This window comes from Merops nubicus, unplaced genomic scaffold (genome assembly GCF_000691845.1).
Source record: "Merops nubicus isolate BGI_N331 unplaced genomic scaffold, ASM69184v1 scaffold7249, whole genome shotgun sequence".
NCBI classification, from domain to species: Eukaryota; Metazoa; Chordata; class Aves; order Coraciiformes; family Meropidae; genus Merops; species Merops nubicus.
This window is the reverse complement of record NW_008628929.1, coordinates 48,783-69,175: the sequence shown is the minus strand read 5'-3', so window position 1 is coordinate 69,175 and position 20,393 is coordinate 48,783. Positions and strand designations below refer to the sequence as shown.

Genomic DNA, 20,393 nt, shown 5'->3' with positions numbered 1-20,393 from the left:
GAATGAATCTCATCTGACACAATGAACTCGTTTATGGCCAGCTCTGGTGTTTGTTGTGAACACAACCTATTTGTTCCACCTCTTGCATGGTTACTTATCTGTTTTCATATTGCTATGTTATTGTTCAAGATATCTATGTCTCTTTATTTGCTAGGGGTTTTGTTACTGTGTATGGAATGTTTTGTACTCAGCGTTTTCTTACAGAGCAGAGTGGGAACAGTATTCAAGAACCCACAAATACCAAAGACCTTTCATGTAATGCACTGAGAAATAAACATACTGTAAGTGACTGTGATGTCAGGTGTCCTCTGTTTCCAAAGGTCAGAGCGAGTTCAAGAGAATTGTGTCCTGAAATTAGAGCATCTGTTCTTCTTTTCTGCCATCTCAACTTTCTCTGACTATTTGTTTGCAGATCTCTTAAAAAAATCAAGATTATGCATCAAGACCCTGCTTCTGGTCATCTTCTGTGGGGTGGGGGGGCAAAAAGGGGCTTCATTAATTAAAGCCAAATAGAATCATGGAATCATTAAGGTTGGAAAAGACCTCCAAGGTCATCAAGTCCAACCATGAACCCAACACTGCCATGACCACTAAACCATGTTGATGAAAGAAATCTGCAGGTTTCCTTGCTCACAATGGGAGTGACTCCTCTGCAGATATTGCTGGATTGCCTCAGCAGCCTCAGCTGCCAGCTCAGGGGTTTGGGATTTGTCTCTAGGGCACCTCGTCACTCCTCTGCATTCCCAGCCACACTGACCAAATGCAGAGGGGCACATCCTGCCCTCATGGTGGGACATTTCATTCCAAAAGCAGCCTAGGTAAAGCCTTCAGGCAATGTCAGCTTTGAGCACCGTGGGTTGTGTTGCAGCACGGGGCAGTACCTGCATGTGGCAGGCTCTTCTTGCAGGAGCAGCCCTCCTGTTCCTGCAGGAGTTTTCCATCAGCAGCAGTGCAGGGGTCACAGATCTCCCCCAGCTGAGCTGGACACACTGAGGAGGGGTTGGCTGCCACAGACTGCAGCTGGGGAACAAGCCAGAGTGAGAAGTCTGCACTGCTTAAATTAAAATCAGTTGTTAGTTGCAACTTGCCTCACTCACAAGGTTCCTTACAGCTCAGGGAAGTCATGGTGGCTAATCCAAGACAGCAAGGGCTGCCTGGGACCCCTCCTTGCAGTCCCGTGATGCCTCCCGGGCAGCTGCTGCCTCCACAAGAGGCTTCATTTGCCCACTTAGTGCTCTCTCTGAATTGGCCTCTGGGCTTATGGAGACCCCCAAAGTCATCACCTCTTGTGACAATTCAAACTGTCAGAAGAAGATGTGGTTAGTGACCCGGGATTTTTTTTGTTTTTTAACTGTCCTACCATGGGCACAACTACCCAGTTTGGGGCCAATGACCTGTTTAGATGCAGCTCTCTGTCTGCAATGGGAGGCTTTGCTCTGCACGAGCCCTGGCTGGAGGAGGAGGAGACCTGGCCTGTGTCTGCCAGAGACCTGACTGCTCCATTTTCTGAACTTATATTTGAAATCCTAGTGAAAACAAGTGATAGGTAAATCACAGCCAGTTTCCCCCCCACACCCCTTAAGGTTACACTGCAGATGCCAGTAGTGTAGCAAAGGCAAACTCCTGTAAGCACTGAGAAACACCCACAGCAGCAAGGCCTCTGCTTCTTACAGCTTTTTGCATCACTGATGAGGACACACTCAAGGTTACTTGATGCCAAACAGTCCCATGCAGCACTTCTCTGGGTCTCTCAGGGTGTATTTATCTTGGTTTTTGTGTCCTAAAACCTCCAACCCTGATACATTTATCCTTGAAAAAAAGTCCTCTGAGGGAAGCCAGTCCTGTTAATCACTGCTGTACAGATTGGGGCTTGCTGGATAAAAGGCTAAATTAATTTCTCGGGACATTTGTGGCTCTGCTGGTCTGCCAAGCACCAAATTAGCATCAGGCCCACGTTGGTCTCTGGGCTGTTATGGGCGTTGATTGGAATCACAGCAAGGGGAGGCTGCACTCTGCCCAACGCTCAGCACACAAACAAATGGATAAATAAATAAATGAGTGGCAGAGCTGAACGGGCTGAACTTCGAGCAGGAGGTGATTAAAAGAAAAATATGTACTCACAAATAAAACCCAGTTACTCTTTCAATAAATACACTGCCTTAACTCTTCATCAACGGCCTGCTCAGCAGCAAGCTGCTCGTGGTTCCCCTGGCAGGGTCTCTGTTCCCCCACCCCACTCCTGGGCTCTGAGCAGGGCTGCACTGGGAGGGCTGGAGCCTTCCCCTGGATGATGCTAAAGGCTGAAATGAGGAAAGCAGTTGCACTGCAGGAAGGCAGAGAACAACACTGCCAGGGTCATTCTTACCTTGGCCTGCCTGCCTGCCTGGCAGCACACACCAAACCTGAGCCCCCCAAGCAGCACTGGCCAGGAAGGCGAGTACCACGCTGGGGGCAGTGTGAGGAGAGGCAGCAGGGAGGTGACATTGCCCTGGCTCTCCTTGCTGCCTCCCCTGGGACACTGCCTGTGGGTCACCAGGACAAGTCGGCTCAAATATGGATGGGAAAATATTTGACCACTGCAGACTTCAGGAAATCATTTGCTTGGCATCAAAGAGAGACTGGCAGCTGATGAGGCCTGGCTTCGTTAGCTCTGAGTTAGCTCGTGATGGGAGAGGCAGAAACAGCCAGACCAGAGGGCAGGTCCTTCCCCCACACCCCACAGGACAGGACCAAACACCCCGGGACAAAGCCAGTCCCATTTCCTTTTTAACCTGCATGACAAACTGCATGGCAGACATCCTTTCACTGTAGCAAGAAAAAAATACATCAGTCACTATCTAGCAGGTAAAAATTATAATTAACCACTGTAACAATTTGCCAAAGGATGTGGTGGAGCTTTTACTACTAGATTTATTTTTTTTTTCAAATCAAGGCAGGACTTTCTTCTCCTAAATAAGCAAGTGCATGTGTGCACACACGTGTGGATGCACCTGCTCCAACCCAGATGAAGTCATTCAGGAGAGCTTATACTTGATAAACATGGTCAAGACCACGTAGCTGCAGAAGGCCAGTCCTGCCCCTGCCTGTGGTGCAGCCAGCCCAGCACGGGGTGGATCTGCCACGCTGCCACCCACACAAAGCCAGGAGGGCACAGGAGCAGGGTCTGTGCAGCCTCTCACTGAAAGGTGGCTGCCCTGAGCACCTCTCTGGCACAAACCACCTTGGTGCAGCCAGGCGACAGGCACGGGCTACCCAGCCTTGGGGGAGGGCTGTCTGGGGTGGGAAACTGGCATCAAGGTTGGAACTGAGGCTGCCCACACACCGAGCAAGCTAGAGGTGCCCCCCACCATGGGCTGCCATGGCAGACAGGGAAGGATGAGCCAGAGGGACCAGGCTGGCCTGTGCCAGCACGGGTATGTCACTGTGCCAATGAAAATGATTTATGTGTGACAGGATGGAGTTAATGTTCAGCCAGGCCCTTTGTATGGCAGTTAAACTTTAGACTTAGTTCAGATAACATACTGCTGAGAGATTAACAGCTCCTGATAGGATCTTGGCAACAACCTTCTCTCTACTCCTCAGCCACAAAACTATCTTCAGAAATGGATAAAGCCTGTGTCTACCTGGTGACAGGAGGATGTGGTTTTATTGGGGAGAAGATCGTAGAGCTCCTGTCTCAACAAGACTACATCAAAGAAGTCAGAGTTTTTGATTCAGTAGCAAGAAAAGAAGTAGAAAAATTCACCACAGGTAAGAGAAGAGCATCAGCTTCTACTTAGCTGCCATAGCCCTCCCTTTCAAGGCAGCTGGTATTCTGATGGAGATGGCTGGGGTAGGAACCTGGTTTAAACAGACAGTAGGAAGAGTAACTTCCAGCTGAGAGACGTTTTTCAGCATAGGACTAAATCAAAGGAAAAAGCTCCACAGTGTGTAACCCCAGGAGATGAATCACAGGGAGGATCTAAGTCCCCACTCAGGGATCAGTTCTAAGCAGCAGCCTGCACAGCAAGTACCTGATACAGGAGCTTGGCTACTTGGCTGCTTCTGCTCAACCAACCTAACAGCAAAGGGACAACACCCCCCCATGCTCCTGAACTGCTCCAACCACTTATCAGTTCTGAGAAAAAGAACCAAAAAACTCTGACAATAGTGGTATCAAGCTCAGGATCTGCTGCAGATGTGAAATAATTTACAGAAATAATTGAGAGAAACCTATGCAGAAAACTCTGCAGAAACAGTAAGGAAGATGTGAGTCTCAGTAAGATATTAAATTAATTCATTTGACCATATTCTGAGAGTTGACTTCTGTTGTTTCACTGGGGCTGATTTGCAGTGAGATGTGCTGGGGAGGAACAACCTGGTTTACTGGATTTGAGAATGCCCACCCCAAACAGGTCAGTGCAGCTCGCAGTGCTCTGCACAGTTAATGGTGGGCCAGGACTCCTCCCCAGCTGCCCAAACCTTCAGCCTTCTTCAAAGGAGAGAGGAAAAAATGATAAGGGAGATTCTATCTGTCCAGAGATATCAATAGAAAGGAAATACACTTAAAGGAAGTTAGAAGACTCCAAGGGAAATATCACTATGAGAAACCCTCCCTTGGCAGATGAGTTTATTAGACTGGTTTCCCCAGGCTTCAGATAGCCAATTGTCCTAAAAGCACCCGTAACTGAAGAAAAAACCTGTTTAAAGCTTAAGGAGCTGCCACAGTCACTGCTCTAGGAGAGGTGTGTGTCACAGAAGCAGCCCTGAGGGGCCATCTCAGCCTCCTGCTGCTTTGCCCCAAGGTGGAGTCAGTTCAGCCAGGACCTTCCTGGCAGATTTTTGCTGTCCTGTCCCCATGCACCTTGGGCAGCCAGTTTTGCACTGTCAGGCCATCACTGCTGGTACAGTCTAGCTGGTAGTTTAAGTCCTTGATTTCTCATCTAACCTCACAACCAGAATAGGTCAATACTGTCATTTTTCACAACAATTCATGAGTTTTGAAACACCACCTTTCCCCCTCCCTAATGTTTTCTCCTTCAGCCCTCCTGCTGCCCTGCAGCCCCTGCTGTGGCTGTGCCTCTGGGCACCTCCCTCTTCTGGAAGGGACACGGCTGCTAGGACAGAGGCCAGCTGTGGCCTTCCCAGTGCTGAGTAAAGCCACTGGATTTATTTGTTCTGTCCTGCAAACTCTTCTTCTTTTTGTACCTGTCAGCACAATTGTGCCTTTTTCTCTGCTGGCAGGCACTAGCTCCTGAGCTGCCCTGGCCCAGTTTAATTCTCTCATGAAGTCCCACTGCCTCTTCCCTGTTAAGTCCAACACCTTCTCTTTGTCCCTATCAGATTTCACCCTTTTTTTTTTCTCTCAAGACTCTACTAGTTATGCTCAGCTCACACTCTAATCCTTCAGCATACTTCAGATCCCTCCCAGTCTGATCAGTTATCTGCTGATTTAATGAACAAACCTGACAGATTCTTGTTGGAAACAACAAAAACACTCAAATAGAGCAATAAGCCCTGGACAGCCCCAGGGCAGCCACCTTCCACAGCCAGCAGTTCCCTGGGAACTGTAATTCAGCAGCTTTGTGCTCACCCTAACGTGGCTTTCTTCAACCAGGCTTTACTGACTTCCTGATGAGATGGACAGGGAGCCTCCAAAGCCCTGCTGAAATCAAGACCTGTGACATTAACCTGCTCCACAGCATCAGTGCAGCCTGCTGCCTTGCCATGAGAACAAAGGTGATTTGTCTGACTGGATTTGTTCTTGACAAATCCATGCCTCTGTTCTCATTATCCCGCAGGTACCCACACACGTGTTAAGTGTGAGTTTCTGAATTTCCTGAAATCAAGCTGTTCTGTAATTCCCTGGCTCTTCTTTACCCCCTTGCTAAGTACAGGTGCTTCATTTGCTCTACTGCAATCTTCCAGTGCCTCCAAATGTTCTCCACAGTAGCTGATTATACAGTAAAGCTGCAGTGACATCTATCCCCTCTTCAGGAGCCATGGATAAAGCTCATCAGGAATTATCAATTTGAAAACTTTTCATGGTTGCCTTGTATCCTCCCTGGGTTTGTCTGAGCTCTCATCATCCTCCTGCTGGTCTTAACTGCTCCAGCAGCCCTCAGACAGGTGATGTGAAAGAGGCTATTTAACACTTCAACCTGGCTAGTTACCAGCTCTTATGAGCTAGTCCACCAAATCTTGGTTATGCTAATCAAGAAATCACCTTAAGCTGTTTGACCAACCTGATCTCCTGTGACCCGGTGACCCGTCTGGTGGATGGGGGGAGAGCGGTGGGTGTCTGCCTGGACTGCAGGGAGGCCTCTGACACCATCTCCCACAGCATCTGCTGGGGAAGCTGGCCCCTCAGGGCCTGGAGTGGTGGACTCCTGGCTGGGTTAAACACTGGCTGGATGGGCGAGCCCAGAGAGTTGTGGGGATGGAGTTAAATCCAGCTGGTGTCAGTCCCGAGCGGTGTCCCTCAGGGCTCGGGTTGGGGACAGGTCTGGTTTAATATAGAATTGTATAGTTCTAAGTTGATAGAAGAAGCTGGCTGACCTACTGCCTTGAATGTGAACCCTGCTGTGAGTTCAAGTGGAGTAACCCTCTTATCACCTCATCCTGACAGTTGCTCACTGAGGGTTCCCATGCCCCAGTGCTTCCACGGCCGAAGTCACAGGCTGTGAGCTGCTCGTGGATATGATCCTTCAGAAGTCACTCCCCTGCTCCCTGGCCACGTGGGGCTGTTTGGGAAGCCACCAGCCTAGGTCAGAGGAGACCTTTCCTTCCCAAGGCAGCCCCGTGACTGTTGCTGCTGCCTGGCTTATTGCAAAACTGTGGAGCTTCATAACCCTGGCATCCTGCTGGCCTGGTCCCAGCTGGAGAAAAACTAAAAAAATCCCACCTAAATGTCACAATGCTGTCCCAAAACAAGGACATTAGCAGCAGATACCAACAGTAGCCATGTATGGAACTGCTGTTCTGAGGGAGAAGGAGAATGAAAAAAGAGGGGAAACCCCTGACTTTCAAATGGGTTAAAGGGAGGAATTCCCTGTGAAACTTTTTAACCTGTTATATTATTTTCCTTCCCACCTATAGTATTTGCAATTTAAGTAAAGCTCTGTGCAATGTCACCTGGAGTTTCTCCCAGTAAGCTCTAAGAATCTTCTCTCTTAGGGAAACTGAGACAGTCTCACTCATCCACACACACTGGAGCAAGTCCTGGAAGCAGCTGCAGCTCCGGGCCAGGTCTCCTGTCCCTGCCCAGTGCTGACCTTGGGGGCATGCTGAAGATCTGCAAGGACAGCCACAGTTACTCTGACCCACAGTTGCTGCAAACTGGCAAAGTGCTGTGCTGAATTAAACCAGATGCAGATCTTGGGGTTCTGAGTCTTGAAGTTCATCAGTTGGGGTGTATTTTCCCCTCGTGTTACTTGTAACTCCATTAGTTGGAGCGTGTTTCAGCTCGCCCTGCAGAGCAGAAGGCTTTCCAAACAGGACCCTCCTCCTGCAAGAGGGTGGGGATGCTGATTTGTAGTTTTTTTCCCCATCCAGCTATGGTTATATTGTTTTTCTCCAGCTACCACACGTGTGACAGTGATGAAAGGAGACATCCGAGACTACAACCTGCTGCTGGCTGCCATGGGGGGAGTGCATGTGGTTGTTCACACGGCCGCTGTCGTGGACTACAGGAACATCCTGCCCTTTGGGGAGATGAGAGATGTCAATGTTGGGGGTAAGCTCTTTAAAACAAGCAGATAAATACAGCCTTAAACTCACACGTCTTGGTGCAGTCATACAAGAGGCCACGACAAACCTGTCCTCTCTGGTTTAGTGCTCCCTCCCCTCTGAATTCCACACACGCCACTTGGCCATGAGATGAGAAAGGTGCCCAGGACCATTCCTTCCCAGTGGGGAAGGCTCTGTCACTGCCCCTCTGGCCTTGCTCAGGGCAGACCATGCTGCTCTTCTCCACTGCTAAAGCTTCATCCTAGGAAGCCAAATCTAGACTCATTATATAGTTATTCTGGTCAAGGGTATAACTTCCCCTAATTGTACTGAGGTGATTCAGAACATGCCTATAGTGGTAAGAAACTCTTCAGTATGTGATAAGGACAACAATTAAAAGCTAACCCCTGTTCTAGATAACTCATAGTTTTACCAGAGGGAAAAAAAGCCCTACAACATACACTAGGACAGGACCACCAGCTGAACTGCATCCGTGCTCTAAGGGAGTGGTGCTATTTTAATTACAGTCAGAGTTCACAGCTATTACATACCTACAAACCACGCAGAACTGAGAGCTTCACAACGTTTCCTTCCTACCACAAGGAGCCAATTTCATGTTAGGTGCAGGATCTGCTTAAAGAAAATTTGTTCATAAATCTAGGAAACAAGTCGAGGCTATAAAAATAATGAAATCCCTATTACAGCAGCAATTCCAATGGCACCTCAGGCTGTTAGCCACTAAAATGGTTGTTAACCACAAGGAAGGAATTTTATGTATTTTATACATATATATCTCAAACTCGATTACTGCCTGGGGCTTCTACTATTTGCCAATACATTCAAGGGCAACATTTAAGTTCCATCCTTCTTTCCATAGCTGTACTTGTTTTCAAAAACAGATGCTTTTAAGAGCCTGTATTGTGCATGTGTACCAAGAATCTTAAGAGCCCGAGGGTTCCTGCTGCCTTTAATGGCCCTGTGAGACCTTCCCCTTCATTGTCTGCTTGCTGTGAGCAAGGTTCTTCAGCGTAACGAGGTTTCTACAGACAGCAGTGAACACTGGGCAACTCCATGCTCAGCAAACCAAACCTCTTGCAGATGTTGGCAACATTCTCAGGACACCACACACCCCAAGCTTCTCTCCAGCGTGGCTTATGGCTGTGCCTTTTTGAGGGGCACAGGTTGAGACATCTTCACAGGAGCCTCATTTTCAGACAAACTGTTCTGCATTTCTGCCTCCCCTTGGATGGCTTCACGAGACATCCCCAAAATGAGGCTGCTGCCCTCACTAGGACTTCTCAAAATCTTGAATTGAGATATTAGACTGAAGCTGTCTATTAAAATCATAGGAGGTAAAAGAATGAAAATGAACTGTATTTGATACCTGCTGCAGACTTCAGGGGAAAGAAATAAGGTCAAGACAGGTTAACTATATAATTCTCTAGCTGGATTCTCTGTGTACCTCAGGCCACAGAAATTCATCCAACTACTGCCTTAGGCCAAACAATTTGTGGCTAAATTGGACTTTTCAAAAGACTGATTGGCTAGAATTAAAGACTGCAAATTAATGGGCTATCTATCATATCTTTCAGCAAGCCATAACAGTGCTGAAGGGTATTGGTGTGACTGTGGTTACTTACCTTTTCTGGCAAAAAATTTACATCTTCTGTTTTGATGCTCTCCTCTGTTTCAACAACCACTGGTTGCCAAATCCTCTTATAGTTTTGTTGAATGGGTTGAAGAGCCCTTTTCTACAAGAATTATTTTTCTATCTAGTCACTAAAAGACTTTTTAATCTGCTTTTTGTTAAGCTGAAAGATTTTAACTCAGCTGTTTCCAGTGATGTTTCTCAACAGGGGTTCTCAGTTAACTTTACATGTTGTGATAGGCTATGGGGAAGCAAATTGATTCTCCTCCACCAGGTCTTCATATTGATTCATGCCCTGTAAATGATCCTAAACTCAGGATTTCCTTGATGATTTCAGATTACACCCTTAACAAAGAGAACAGAGGAATCACAAGCCCTCCTCACACAAGACCTGCAGCAAGGCTCAAGGGCAGAGCCTAATTAGCTAGGTGCAGATAGTGTGGAGAGTTCTGGAAACCAACACGATGAGCAGCTCCCTTCAAGAGCTGCCTTATCAGGTTTGAAGGCCCTCAGTATGCACCCATGGTTATGCTGTTGTCACTGCAGCTCTCGTAGGATCAACTTGAATCAAAATCACAACGAATGCAAATAAACATTCCTGGAAGAGTCATAAATCATTTAAACCCATCCCCTCTGCCTAAACCCCAAAAATCAACTAAACAAAAATCACACACACTGACCCACAAGTTCAGCCAGAATAACCTTTCTTAAACTAAACCATGTTTCAGGTTCATCTGGATTTCACTGGATTTGTAAGCTGCCCCCACGATTTTGTTTCAAATTCTGTAGAGATCACGATACTGTTGGGATGATTTTCACCCTATAGTCATCCTACAGAATTTCTGTAGAACAATATATGCAACTAAACCACCAGTCCTGTTGCCAGAAGGCTGCAGTTCACCATTTGACAGTGCCCATGCATCAACAAAGATGGAAAACTTGGAGTTTGCTCTGCCCAGCTGTCAGCTTCCTTTTTGTTAGCAACTGTTAAACCCAAGTTAAGTCGGTTGTTAATAGCTGTAGAGGTTAAGCCACATTGTAGCTGTAGATGTAACTGCTACTCCCAGTTATAAACCATCCTCTCCTGTGCAAACACACCCGAGGAACTGCAGCCTTGATCTGTGGTGTTACATCTTTTCAGCCCTAAAAAGGAGGGAACTGTTCCAAGCCTAGAAATCTCTTTTGATTTGCACAACAGGAATGAAGGCAAAGGTGGCTCAGGTTTGTCCTTCTCACCCTGCCCCTCAGGTACTGAAAATGTGTTAAGGGCCTGCTGTGCCCGTGACGTCCCCTATGTTGTCTACACGAGCTCCATTGCTGCAGTGGGACCCAACACCTCTCACGAGCCCATGTGCAGGTAAGGCCAAGCAAATCTTCTCCATCACTCTGGATTTCCAGTGGAATGGTGGTGAAACTGCAGCCAGGTGGAGATCTTTGCTGTGGCTACAAAGGAGCTGGTATGTCTTCCCCTTCCTGTCCATTCCCCTCCTCTTTCCTGGGAATCCTTCTCTGCTGCTCTTCACTTTCAGGAACCACACCTTTTCCAAACTTGACCAGTAGAGGATATCACTGGTGGAAAGAGCTGGCTGAGGGATGTGTGACCCAAGTGCACCCTGAGGCTGTGCCCAGCATGTACAGCCCTGCTCCCCTGAGCCTCAAAATGGGTTCCAGATAAGGTCTCAGGTGCTTAAGGTTTGTGATATGGTCAAGTTGTGTTCTGACGCTGGGGCAGAGTTTTCGCTCTTCTCCCCACACTGAGTCAATCCAGAGGGTGGCTGATGCTGGGCTGTTACCTGCCCCCCACTCTTCCCCCTCTTGTCAGTTCTGCAGTGAGTTCTAGCAAGCCTGTACCCAGCTTCCACTGTCAGATGTGGTCAGGTGTTTACAGACTATTGTAGCACTGTCTCAGAAGGAGGTTATCTGGCCATACAGCCCTGGGTGACAGATGCATTTGGTGTGAAGTTGCCCTGCAGTGTTCATGTGTATTTACACTCTGCTGTGACCTGTAAATTACACCATTTTAACCCTCAAAATCTCTTTTCCTGGCAATATCCTTACGAGTGACTTTACACTTCTGGTCGTCATGCCCAATCGAGCTCTTCTGTATGTGGCTTTAAAGACTGACACACAGACCCAGAAGATGCATCAGAGCTTCAGAAAACCTCATGCAGCAAAGGTGGCATTTGGAGCAACACAAAGATAGTGGTCAAAATTGTGATTTGGAGGGGTTTTTGCTTATAGGTATTTGATATCCAGAACTGACTTTCACAACCAGCTGACACAAGGCACAGTATCTGGATACCTTTTCTATTCATGGGGCAACACTGCCTGCACCTGGAGACCAGGGCTGGTATTTCTGAAGACCAGGAGGTGAAGTTTAGGTTAAATTTGAGGTCAAGTAGGGATAGCTGCAGTCTGCCACACACCATTGTAAGGCCCTGCTGATTTCAAGTATGGCTGTAGCCATACAAACTGCTCAAACCATGGAAACCTGTGTGCAAGGGGAACTGGCTCAAAGTCACATTTTGTCTCTGTAGGCACCCAGACAAGACATCGCTGGCTTTAGTCATTTGGCTCTAGAAATCTGAGCCCAGCTGAAAAGGCTGTTTAATACCTAACTTAAAATGACCCACAAGCCTAGATTTCATACTTATAAGCAAGCTGAGGCATAAGCTACCTGTTCTGAGAAGTGTTTAAGCACACAGATCTCTAGAATAAATGTCTAGTTTATGAAAAATACCCATGAGAGCAATGAATTTCAGTTCACTTGGGACCCTGAGCACTAGAGGCTCTGTGTCACTGAAGAGCTGTGGAATTTGGTCGTTAGCATATCTAAATCATTTCTAAAAATGAATGTAGATATAGACACATCCTTGTTAGTGCTTCAGTCCTGTGACTTAAGAGGGAGCTATGAACTTGGAAAATCTACCCCCAATCTTGCCTGAGAGTACAGTCCTGGCTTCTGATGATACCCACCAATGGAGGGAAGCAAAAAACCATCCGGGCTGATGTTCATAAACACCATTTGCCCACCAACTCCCAATACTTCCCCATCACAAATGCAAATGAAACCACTACCTAGAGCCTTTACCTCAATTTGCAGAACACACGCAGGTTCTGCCATGATGTGGGGTGAAAGCCTGTGAGAGCAGTCCTTGTTCCCCAGAGATTTCAGGAATTATCTAATGAAAAATGAGAGAAGAGGCAACCTCCAGTCGAAAACTACACCACGTGTCTCAGAGGGAGCCCAGTGGTGCCTTGAAGGCAGTGTAATGTGGGTCTCTTTTCCAGACTGAAAGCACAGGTGATGTGGCTTTGCCCTTCCTTCTCTTCTCATTTCCTCCATCCCCACCCAATCTGTTCTGCTCTTCTTCCTCAGAGTCCATGATCCCACTTGCTTTTTCTTTTTCTCTATCCCACTTCTCCATCATTCCTCATATAATTTTATTTAACTCACTTTTAGGTGCTCAGGGACTGACACAGACAAAGCACGATTAGTCCTGGGCAGGGTGATGGGTGCAGGGACAATGCTCACACCTCAGCATCTGACAATAATAGAAAGTGCCTCTGTCAGTCCCAATCCCCCTGAGACAGCCACCACTGAGACACCTTCTGACAATGCTGCTCCACTCTTATTAGTGTTCAGTTATTTGTGATCGTTCTGAAAAGCAGGAGCATTCCCTGAGCTCTTTGTTACTCCCAGGCTTCAGAAGGGGTGGGGGAGGCAGAGAGGAGCAGAGCTGTGCAGCCTGGGAGCAGCAGCCAGGTTTGTCCCTCTGTGAAGCTGCTCGTCTCTAAAAGCTTTGCAAGGTAGACAATAAATTTGGATTAAAAAAAAGAAAGCAATTAAAACTTGACATTCTAGATAACCCTTCTAATTGTCTTGGGCCTCTCCTGGGCTTGCAACAAATCAGGCACAACCAATCTTTTGTCTTCCTTGTTTCTGGTTTGTCTCTTGCCCATCACTGGTAAATGCAGGGACGGGGAGGAGGAGTTTGTGCTGAAAGCCCAGGGGGTGTGAGGAGGCTGCATTTCTGATGCTCCAAACTTATTTCTGTTGCTGTAGCACAGGAAAGCCCTGATCTCAGCTGTGCTGTCTGACACAAGGCACTAGACCACCAAACAGGCAAGAGAAAGGCAACAGCATTATTCATTTTACACATGGAGATCTGAGCATAGGAAGGAGTAAGTGAGTCGTCCAAGGCCAGTTGCCCTGAGTCAGAGCTTGCTTTCCAACACCCAGTGTTTGCTGCAGATTTGCTGCACAGGCTCATCCCAGGTCACTTAACCCTTCCATGAGATGCACCCCAGCCCCATCTGGAAAAGAAGTCTGATAATTCTGCCCTGACCTGGGTAGGGTCATGCCCATGCCTGGCAGAGTCTGGTGTTTGCCTGGGGTGAATTTCTCTAGGAGAACAAAATCTAGAGTAAATTAATTTTGCAATGTGAAGGAAGCTCCTGCAGCAGGCAGAGGGAGAGAAAGCCTGTCCATGCTCACCAGGGCAGCAGGGGAGCAAGGGCCCCATAGCATTCAGCTCCTTCCCAGTGCTTCAGACGAGGCTTCTCCATCCCCCAGCCCCTGCAGAGCCCACTGAACCTGCTTAAGCACATGCTGCAGTGGGCTAATGTTGATCTAGAACTGCTGGGACAAAACCCCAGTGCCCTGGTGAGGAATACAGCTGCTTTCTTGGTTCTGTTTGGAATGACTTCAGGGCCTGTGAGGCCAGATAAGTATTAGACCCCACGGGCTTTCCTCGTTGTGGCTGAGGAGCAGGTTGTCTTCCACAGTGGCAGCCAAGTGTCCCCAGCATGGCTGTGAGCCCTGCTTGGCCTTAGTCGTGGGTCCACTTCTTTGTTCTTCCCCTTGAGCATTATTTGCCATGGGAGGTGAAAGAATAATCCCAGCACAAACCTGCTGATTACATACCTTCCAGGAGATCACGAGTAGCTCTATCATGTCACTGGCAAACGTCTTCCAACTCTAATGAGCTCTGTAAGAAAATTAAGTGGCAGCTTCTCCTTCAAGTTTGTGGCTCATGAGAGGCTTTTTTCTACCTCTAATGAAAAAAAACAGTAGGACTGATCTCATTTTCCTGCCCTTCATCTTCATGTGCTCTTTCCACCTTGTTCAGGTGCTTGCAAGTTGCTTAAAAAGGGAACTCCACTGCCTTCTGATTTGCCTGCCAGGATATTACTTGCTTCAGTCACGCTATTAGACAAAACCAAATTCAAATTCAAGCCACTACCCTCATGCAAAGCTGCCTATGAACACCTAGAACCACCTGGTATTTCTCAAGGCCTTATTTCTCTCAAACTGCAGCAAGGGACTCGGATTCCCATAACTCAGAGCCAGCACTAGGTCCCTGGAGAGCAGGCACTGCAGGGGGGGTCACAGTGTGACAGATCTCTCCGAGCCCTGTGCTGCACTCTGTGGCCATCCCACCATCTCTCCCAATCTGTTTCAGGGGAAATGAGGACACCAGATACAGTGGAGAAGTGGAGCTGCCATATGGGAAGACAAAGGCCATGGCAGAAAAACTTGTATTGGAAGCCAATGGAAAAAAGGTACAAAAGTCAGTGGTAGGACCCCTGTGACTGCAGCACAGGATGGGTGGAAGGAGAGAGGTGGTTAGAAAGACCCCACAACTCACATTGAGGCATGCTGGATAACTGCTCCACATGGCCCTAAGCTTCCCAAAGCCTGATATTCCCACAGCATCAGGAAGCTGCCAAACTCTTGCCAGATCAAAGGATGCTCAGGCCCTTTGAGCCTGTGCTTTTAGTCCACCAGAAGGAGACTGACTTTGGAAAGAGCTGTGTTTAATTAGGGCCTAAGAAACCAGGTTCATCTAGTTCATACTGCATAAAGGGGTAATTTTCAGGTGTGCCTGAGTGATTAAAGAATCCAAATGTTAGTGTATCCAGAGTCAGCCACCTACCCAAGCTAGCTGCAAGTCTTTTAGACTCACCATACAGTCAGGTGACAGTCAGACAGACTCTTCTAGAGGATGAAGGAGAACGTAAAAATGAGACTTGTGTCCTAAATCACTACCTGGAGCATCTCCCAGCTTAGCTGGCTTCCTCTGGAACCTGATTGGGGTGGCTGCAAATAATCATTTATACATCACAACTGCAGAATTAATGTCACTAGCACCCTCCATCCAACAGCTCTCATGAGTGCAGGTGTGCTGTGGAAAACAAAAATCAAACTGGGCTCCTCCTTGTAGTTGCATTTTTAAGGACCCAAGCAAGGCCTTAAGTGTCCAGAGCAGCTCTGCAAATGTTCACTCCTCTAGCCCAAGCTTCACAGGTTTTGGTTTTATCTGGAAAGCCAGATATCACCATGGAAGATTTAATCTCTACATCCATCACTCACTAACATCCCCCCCCGATTTTGCAGCTGAGCAACGGTGGGAAACTCGTCACCTGCATCATCCGTGCCAACACAGTGTTTGGGGAGAAAGCAGCATTTCTGCAGGAGCTGTATGTGCTGGCCAAGGCCAGGGGCAGTGTGCTGCACTACCTGGAGCCCCAGGGCTCGGAGCGCAATTACACCTACGTGGGTGAGTGGAGGAGGCACCTCTGCACGTGCTGCTGCCAGGCTGCCCCACTCCCAGGGCATTCTACACCCCAGCTGAACCACAGCCTGCCAAGGCAGAGAGAGGAGTGTGGTGAATGAGCACAAATACTTTGGTAACTGCAGAACTTAGACTGGGTAAAAGAACTTTTAAAGCAGAGATCTAATAATCCTTTTTCTAGGTAAATGTTTCAAGGGATACGTGCAGGGAGAGAGAGAGAAATTCAGGCAGGATTTAAACAATATTTTTGGTTTGAAAAGACAATTTCTTCTTCACTAGAAGAAATTAAACTAACATTCCTTGTGAAATTCCTTGCAAAAGACTCTACTACATGACTGATTTTAGCAAGCACAAGCTACTCAAGGAAACCTATAGGAAGAGTTTGGTCTGGTGTTGAATGTGTGTGAGGGGAGTATAACTCACCATTAAATCAGGCTGGGTTTTAGTTATTTCTGTGCAGCACACTTATATGTCTTTTTCCAAAAGTGCAGATAACAGTCATTTGCAAACGCTGTTGGAGAAGGATCAGGCCTAGATAAATCAAGTAACTTCTTCAAAGGCTCAGAGCAGAGCCAGGAATAAAACCCTCGAGCACTGCCTCCCATTCATCCTGCTCTCGCTACAAAACATTGCCCTTTGGCTTCACAGGAGCCAGGATCACAGGGCACATTAATTGTCCAGCCCAAAGGGGAGACCAGGGGTTTCAGTGATCTTGGAGGTCTGGATTAACTACTCAGTCCCTCTGCAGTACCCCTGAGTAACAGGATGGTGCTGTCCCTACTCCACAGCACTGAAGCCAGTGGATCCAATGTACTTATTCCACAGTAACTAGGAACACACACCTCCTCCTGTTTACCTGTATCCCTCCCCTTCTTATTTCTCCAGGGAATGTTGCATGGATGCATGTGCTTGCAGCGAGGAACTTGCAGCTGAAACCAGCCTTACTTGCAGGACAAGTGTATTATTCCTATGATGACACTCCAACCAGAAAAGGTTTTCTGATAAGGCACCAGCTGTTGTCCTGTATGGACCCCTCAGTGAGACTCGGCTCACACATCCCCTACTGGAAGGTGTGGTTAATGATCCAGTTGCATAGAATCATCACAATCATCTTGTACCCTTTCTGGAAGCCACAGCCTTTCCTGAACGTGCCTCTGCTGAACACGATCGTCACCACGTTCTCCTATGAGACAGACAAAGCCTCCAGGCACTTCGGGTACAAACCCCTCTTCACCTGGGCAGAGAGCAAGCACAGAACCGCACAGTGGCTAAAAGCAGCTGCAGGGAACCTGGAGCCCCCCCAGCTTCAGGGCAACAAGGGCTAAGCAGCGTTGTTTGGGGGAGGAGACAGCTTCTCACAGCAGCTATGTGCACACAGATGCAGGGCTCGCTGGCCTCCCTCGTTCCCACAGGGCACGGGAATCACTCGTGGGAACACGAGAGCCAGGGCCAGAGGGGAGATGGTGCACAGCAAACAGCCTTGGGATGAAATCAGCAAACCAGTTTTGCTCCACAGCCTGACAGACCTCCGTCTCCTTCCATCCTCAGCAAACAGAACTCTCCCTTGCCATGGTCTCATACACTCAGGGGGTCTCCAGGGATAATTTTGGGGAAGCCTGGGAAAGTCCAGCAAGCTCTTGCCCTGTTTTATAAAAGCAAATTTTTTTTTAAATAAAAATTTAATAAAAAGAAAAAATTAATTCCCTTTTCTAGAGCTACTTTTTTCAAGATGCTTCCTGTTCTTCTTAATGTGTGGAATATTGTATCTGTTTTGAATCACTCTCCCTGTAAGAACCTTCCAATCTCTTGTGCTAACGATGTATAGGCTCATTTGCTTCCTAATGGCATGGATGGATAGCTGATGTCTACAAGCTTAGAGGTGGGATTTGTATTGTTTGTACCTCAAAATCTCTTACCTCACAGCACTCTAGTGGCAAGCCAAAACAGATTAAAGCCCACACTCAACTGCTGCACTGGCAGACAGCAACTTCAAGTGAAGGCCTTGGGGGCTGCATTTATGCTAAACAGCATCTGAGTTTCAGGAGGAAGAGGTCGTTCCAGCTCATTCCATGGCACTGGAGCTGCACAGTCCATCTGGGAGCAGCATCTCACACATCACATTTTCCTAACACAGATGGGGCAGGTGCTTCTAGAAGACTCACAACAAAACCTGTGGTTTGTATCCATTTATCAACTCCTCTCTTTTTCAGACATACAGAGAATGGTAAACTTACGTGAAGCACAACAGAGATTTTGGGTTTCACCTGAGCTTGGGAGATTGGGATATTTTTACAACAGTGGTACAAATCAAAAGTTACTTCTGTTGGTATCACACTGCTGAGTTCTGTGAATGTGTGCCCATCTCTTGAGTGTTCCTACAGTAAAAGTGTACACGTGCACAAATAAAACCTTGTTTTAATACGGATTCTCTAGGACTCCTGTAAAAAGCAAGTTTCAGTGTGGCATCCTTGATAGAAACGATCAAATATTGCTTCTTGTTAGTCACAGCAGTTACCCAGGAAGGAAAGTGAAGCAGTACAGTGTAAGTTGCCAAGTTAACTTCACCAAAATTCACACTCACAAGAGAATTCTTTGTCTTACAAATCAAAAATCCTTTGCTCTGGTACTTCATTAATAATTTCATATAACAGCTAAATCTGAGGGAAATCCCTGCAGCCTGCTGATAGAGAATATGAGCAAGTGAAGTGTGTAAGTTATCCCTTCCCTGCATTCCTTCTCCTACCATTTATGCTGGGAAGTATTTAAGGAAGGGAATAATAAGATTGCTGAGCTTTCTCTTTCACTAAAAATTCTCCTGGCATTTTTTGGCGCTATTCAAACGGCAGGTGGGAGCTTGCTAGGAATCTGATGAAGAGATCTGCACCCAGTTTCTCCTGCACGTTGGAAGAGCATCCTCACAGTGTAACGGCGTTGACCTCCACCAGTCTCAATGGCTCTGCAAACTTGGGTTTCTCTCGCCCAAAAAAAGAAAGAGCCACTGGGTGGAGCTGCAAGCCCGTGGAACAGGGACCTCCCCAGGCCTGCGAGTGCTGGGCCGCTCTCGCTTTAGCTGTGTTGAGAAAGAACTGGAAGAGAGGGAAGCTCATGGAAAGGATGGGGGTCTCTGCCCACCCGAGCTTGTCCTCACTCGGTGGCATTTGGGGGGTTGAACTTCCCCCGGCTGCCTGGCTGCAGTCAGCATCTTAGCTCCCTACAGTCCCGTGTCAGAGAAACCGAGGAAATTGTTTTTCCACTCAGAACTCATTGGAAAAGAATAAAAGTTTGCTTTCTGTTTTTAACAATAAAATTAAGTATGGCACTCTGACCTTTGAGAATGTTTGGACAAGTACAAGAACGAAGGTTTTCAGTCCCTTTCAGAGCCCTTGGTATATTCCTGGGTGGGATTTGGAGGTGTTGAAGGTGTCAGGACAGCTGTCAAGGCCCAATACTGTCCTAGAGATCAATGCTTCCAAAGCTTGCTTGATTTCAGAAATCATGCTGGGAACCTCATTGTGCTTCTGCTCCTGTCCTGCTCATCCTCACCTATGATTTTCATGCTTATCAGGATGCAGATGACATGCAGGATAAGGAGTGGGGCTTTCTAAAGGTAGTTAAGTGCGGGATTTTTCAAAATTATCTGAATTAGTTGGCTGCTTAGTTTGTTTTATACCTACTCACCTCCCAAGCTTTGACAAAAGAAAGCAGAGGATTCCCTTTCCCTGCTCATGGTAGAAGTGGGGGGGAAAGTTAGACAGCAAAGCCTCTGTGCTGTTTTCCAAAAAGATGAGTAAGCTTCCTTTGGCTGCCCTGTGTTTTGGCTCCTCCAAGCTAGTGCTGCTGCAGACTTCCTGTTAGATCCTTGATTTTATCAGATTATAACTTGTTTTCTCCTGGCAACGCTTTAATTCTTTCTACTGCACTGGGTTTTCATTGGTTTTCTTTTCAGGGTCTCAGGCCTGTTATGTAACAGCAGTAGAGAAAGGAGGGGGAAAAAAAAGAGAAAGAGAAAAGAAAAATATTTCAGCTCTGTTTCTACTTCTGGAGAGGAGCCTTTGTGCACAATTACTCATCCAAGAGATTCAGCAGGTATAACTGCTTCCCCCAGGGGCTCCATTATATAATTGGATTTCAGCCATACAAATTAAATCCTATCTTACCCCTTAGTTAAGCCAGGCAGTAAGTATTTAATGCTAATATCCCTGACAACTATGGCAGGGAGACGCAGAGATGGAGCAGAGAGGAGACAGATGTGTGTGCTCCATACCCGAGGAGCAGGGAGGAGGAGCAAGGGGGGCACAGCCAGAGAGGCACCTGCTGCACATTGAACCCGGCCGAGGTTCCCCACGTGAGCCGTGGTGTGTGCTGGAGCTGCTGTCCCAGCTGCACTGTGCCTCCCCTTCCCTTCCCACCCTCCAGAGTTCCAAGTGTGCACTGAGCATCCTCCCCCAACACACACACAC

General features: G+C 47.4%; 1 protein-coding gene across 1 annotated transcript; it reads left to right on the top strand.

Moving 5' to 3' along the window:
* The first annotated feature begins 3,523 nt into the window (after nt 1–3,523).
* Nucleotides 3,524–17,258, top strand: HSD3B7 (hydroxy-delta-5-steroid dehydrogenase, 3 beta- and steroid delta-isomerase 7). The gene is made up of 6 exons (XM_008946821.1): nt 3,524–3,750; nt 7,559–7,714; nt 10,604–10,712; nt 14,821–14,920; nt 15,756–15,918; nt 16,819–17,258. The coding sequence occupies exons 1-6, from the start codon at nt 3,603–3,605 to the stop codon at nt 17,256–17,258; spliced, it is 1,116 nt and encodes a 371-aa protein (XP_008945069.1). The 5' UTR covers nt 3,524–3,602.
* Nucleotides 17,259–20,393: the final 3,135 nt, after the last annotated feature.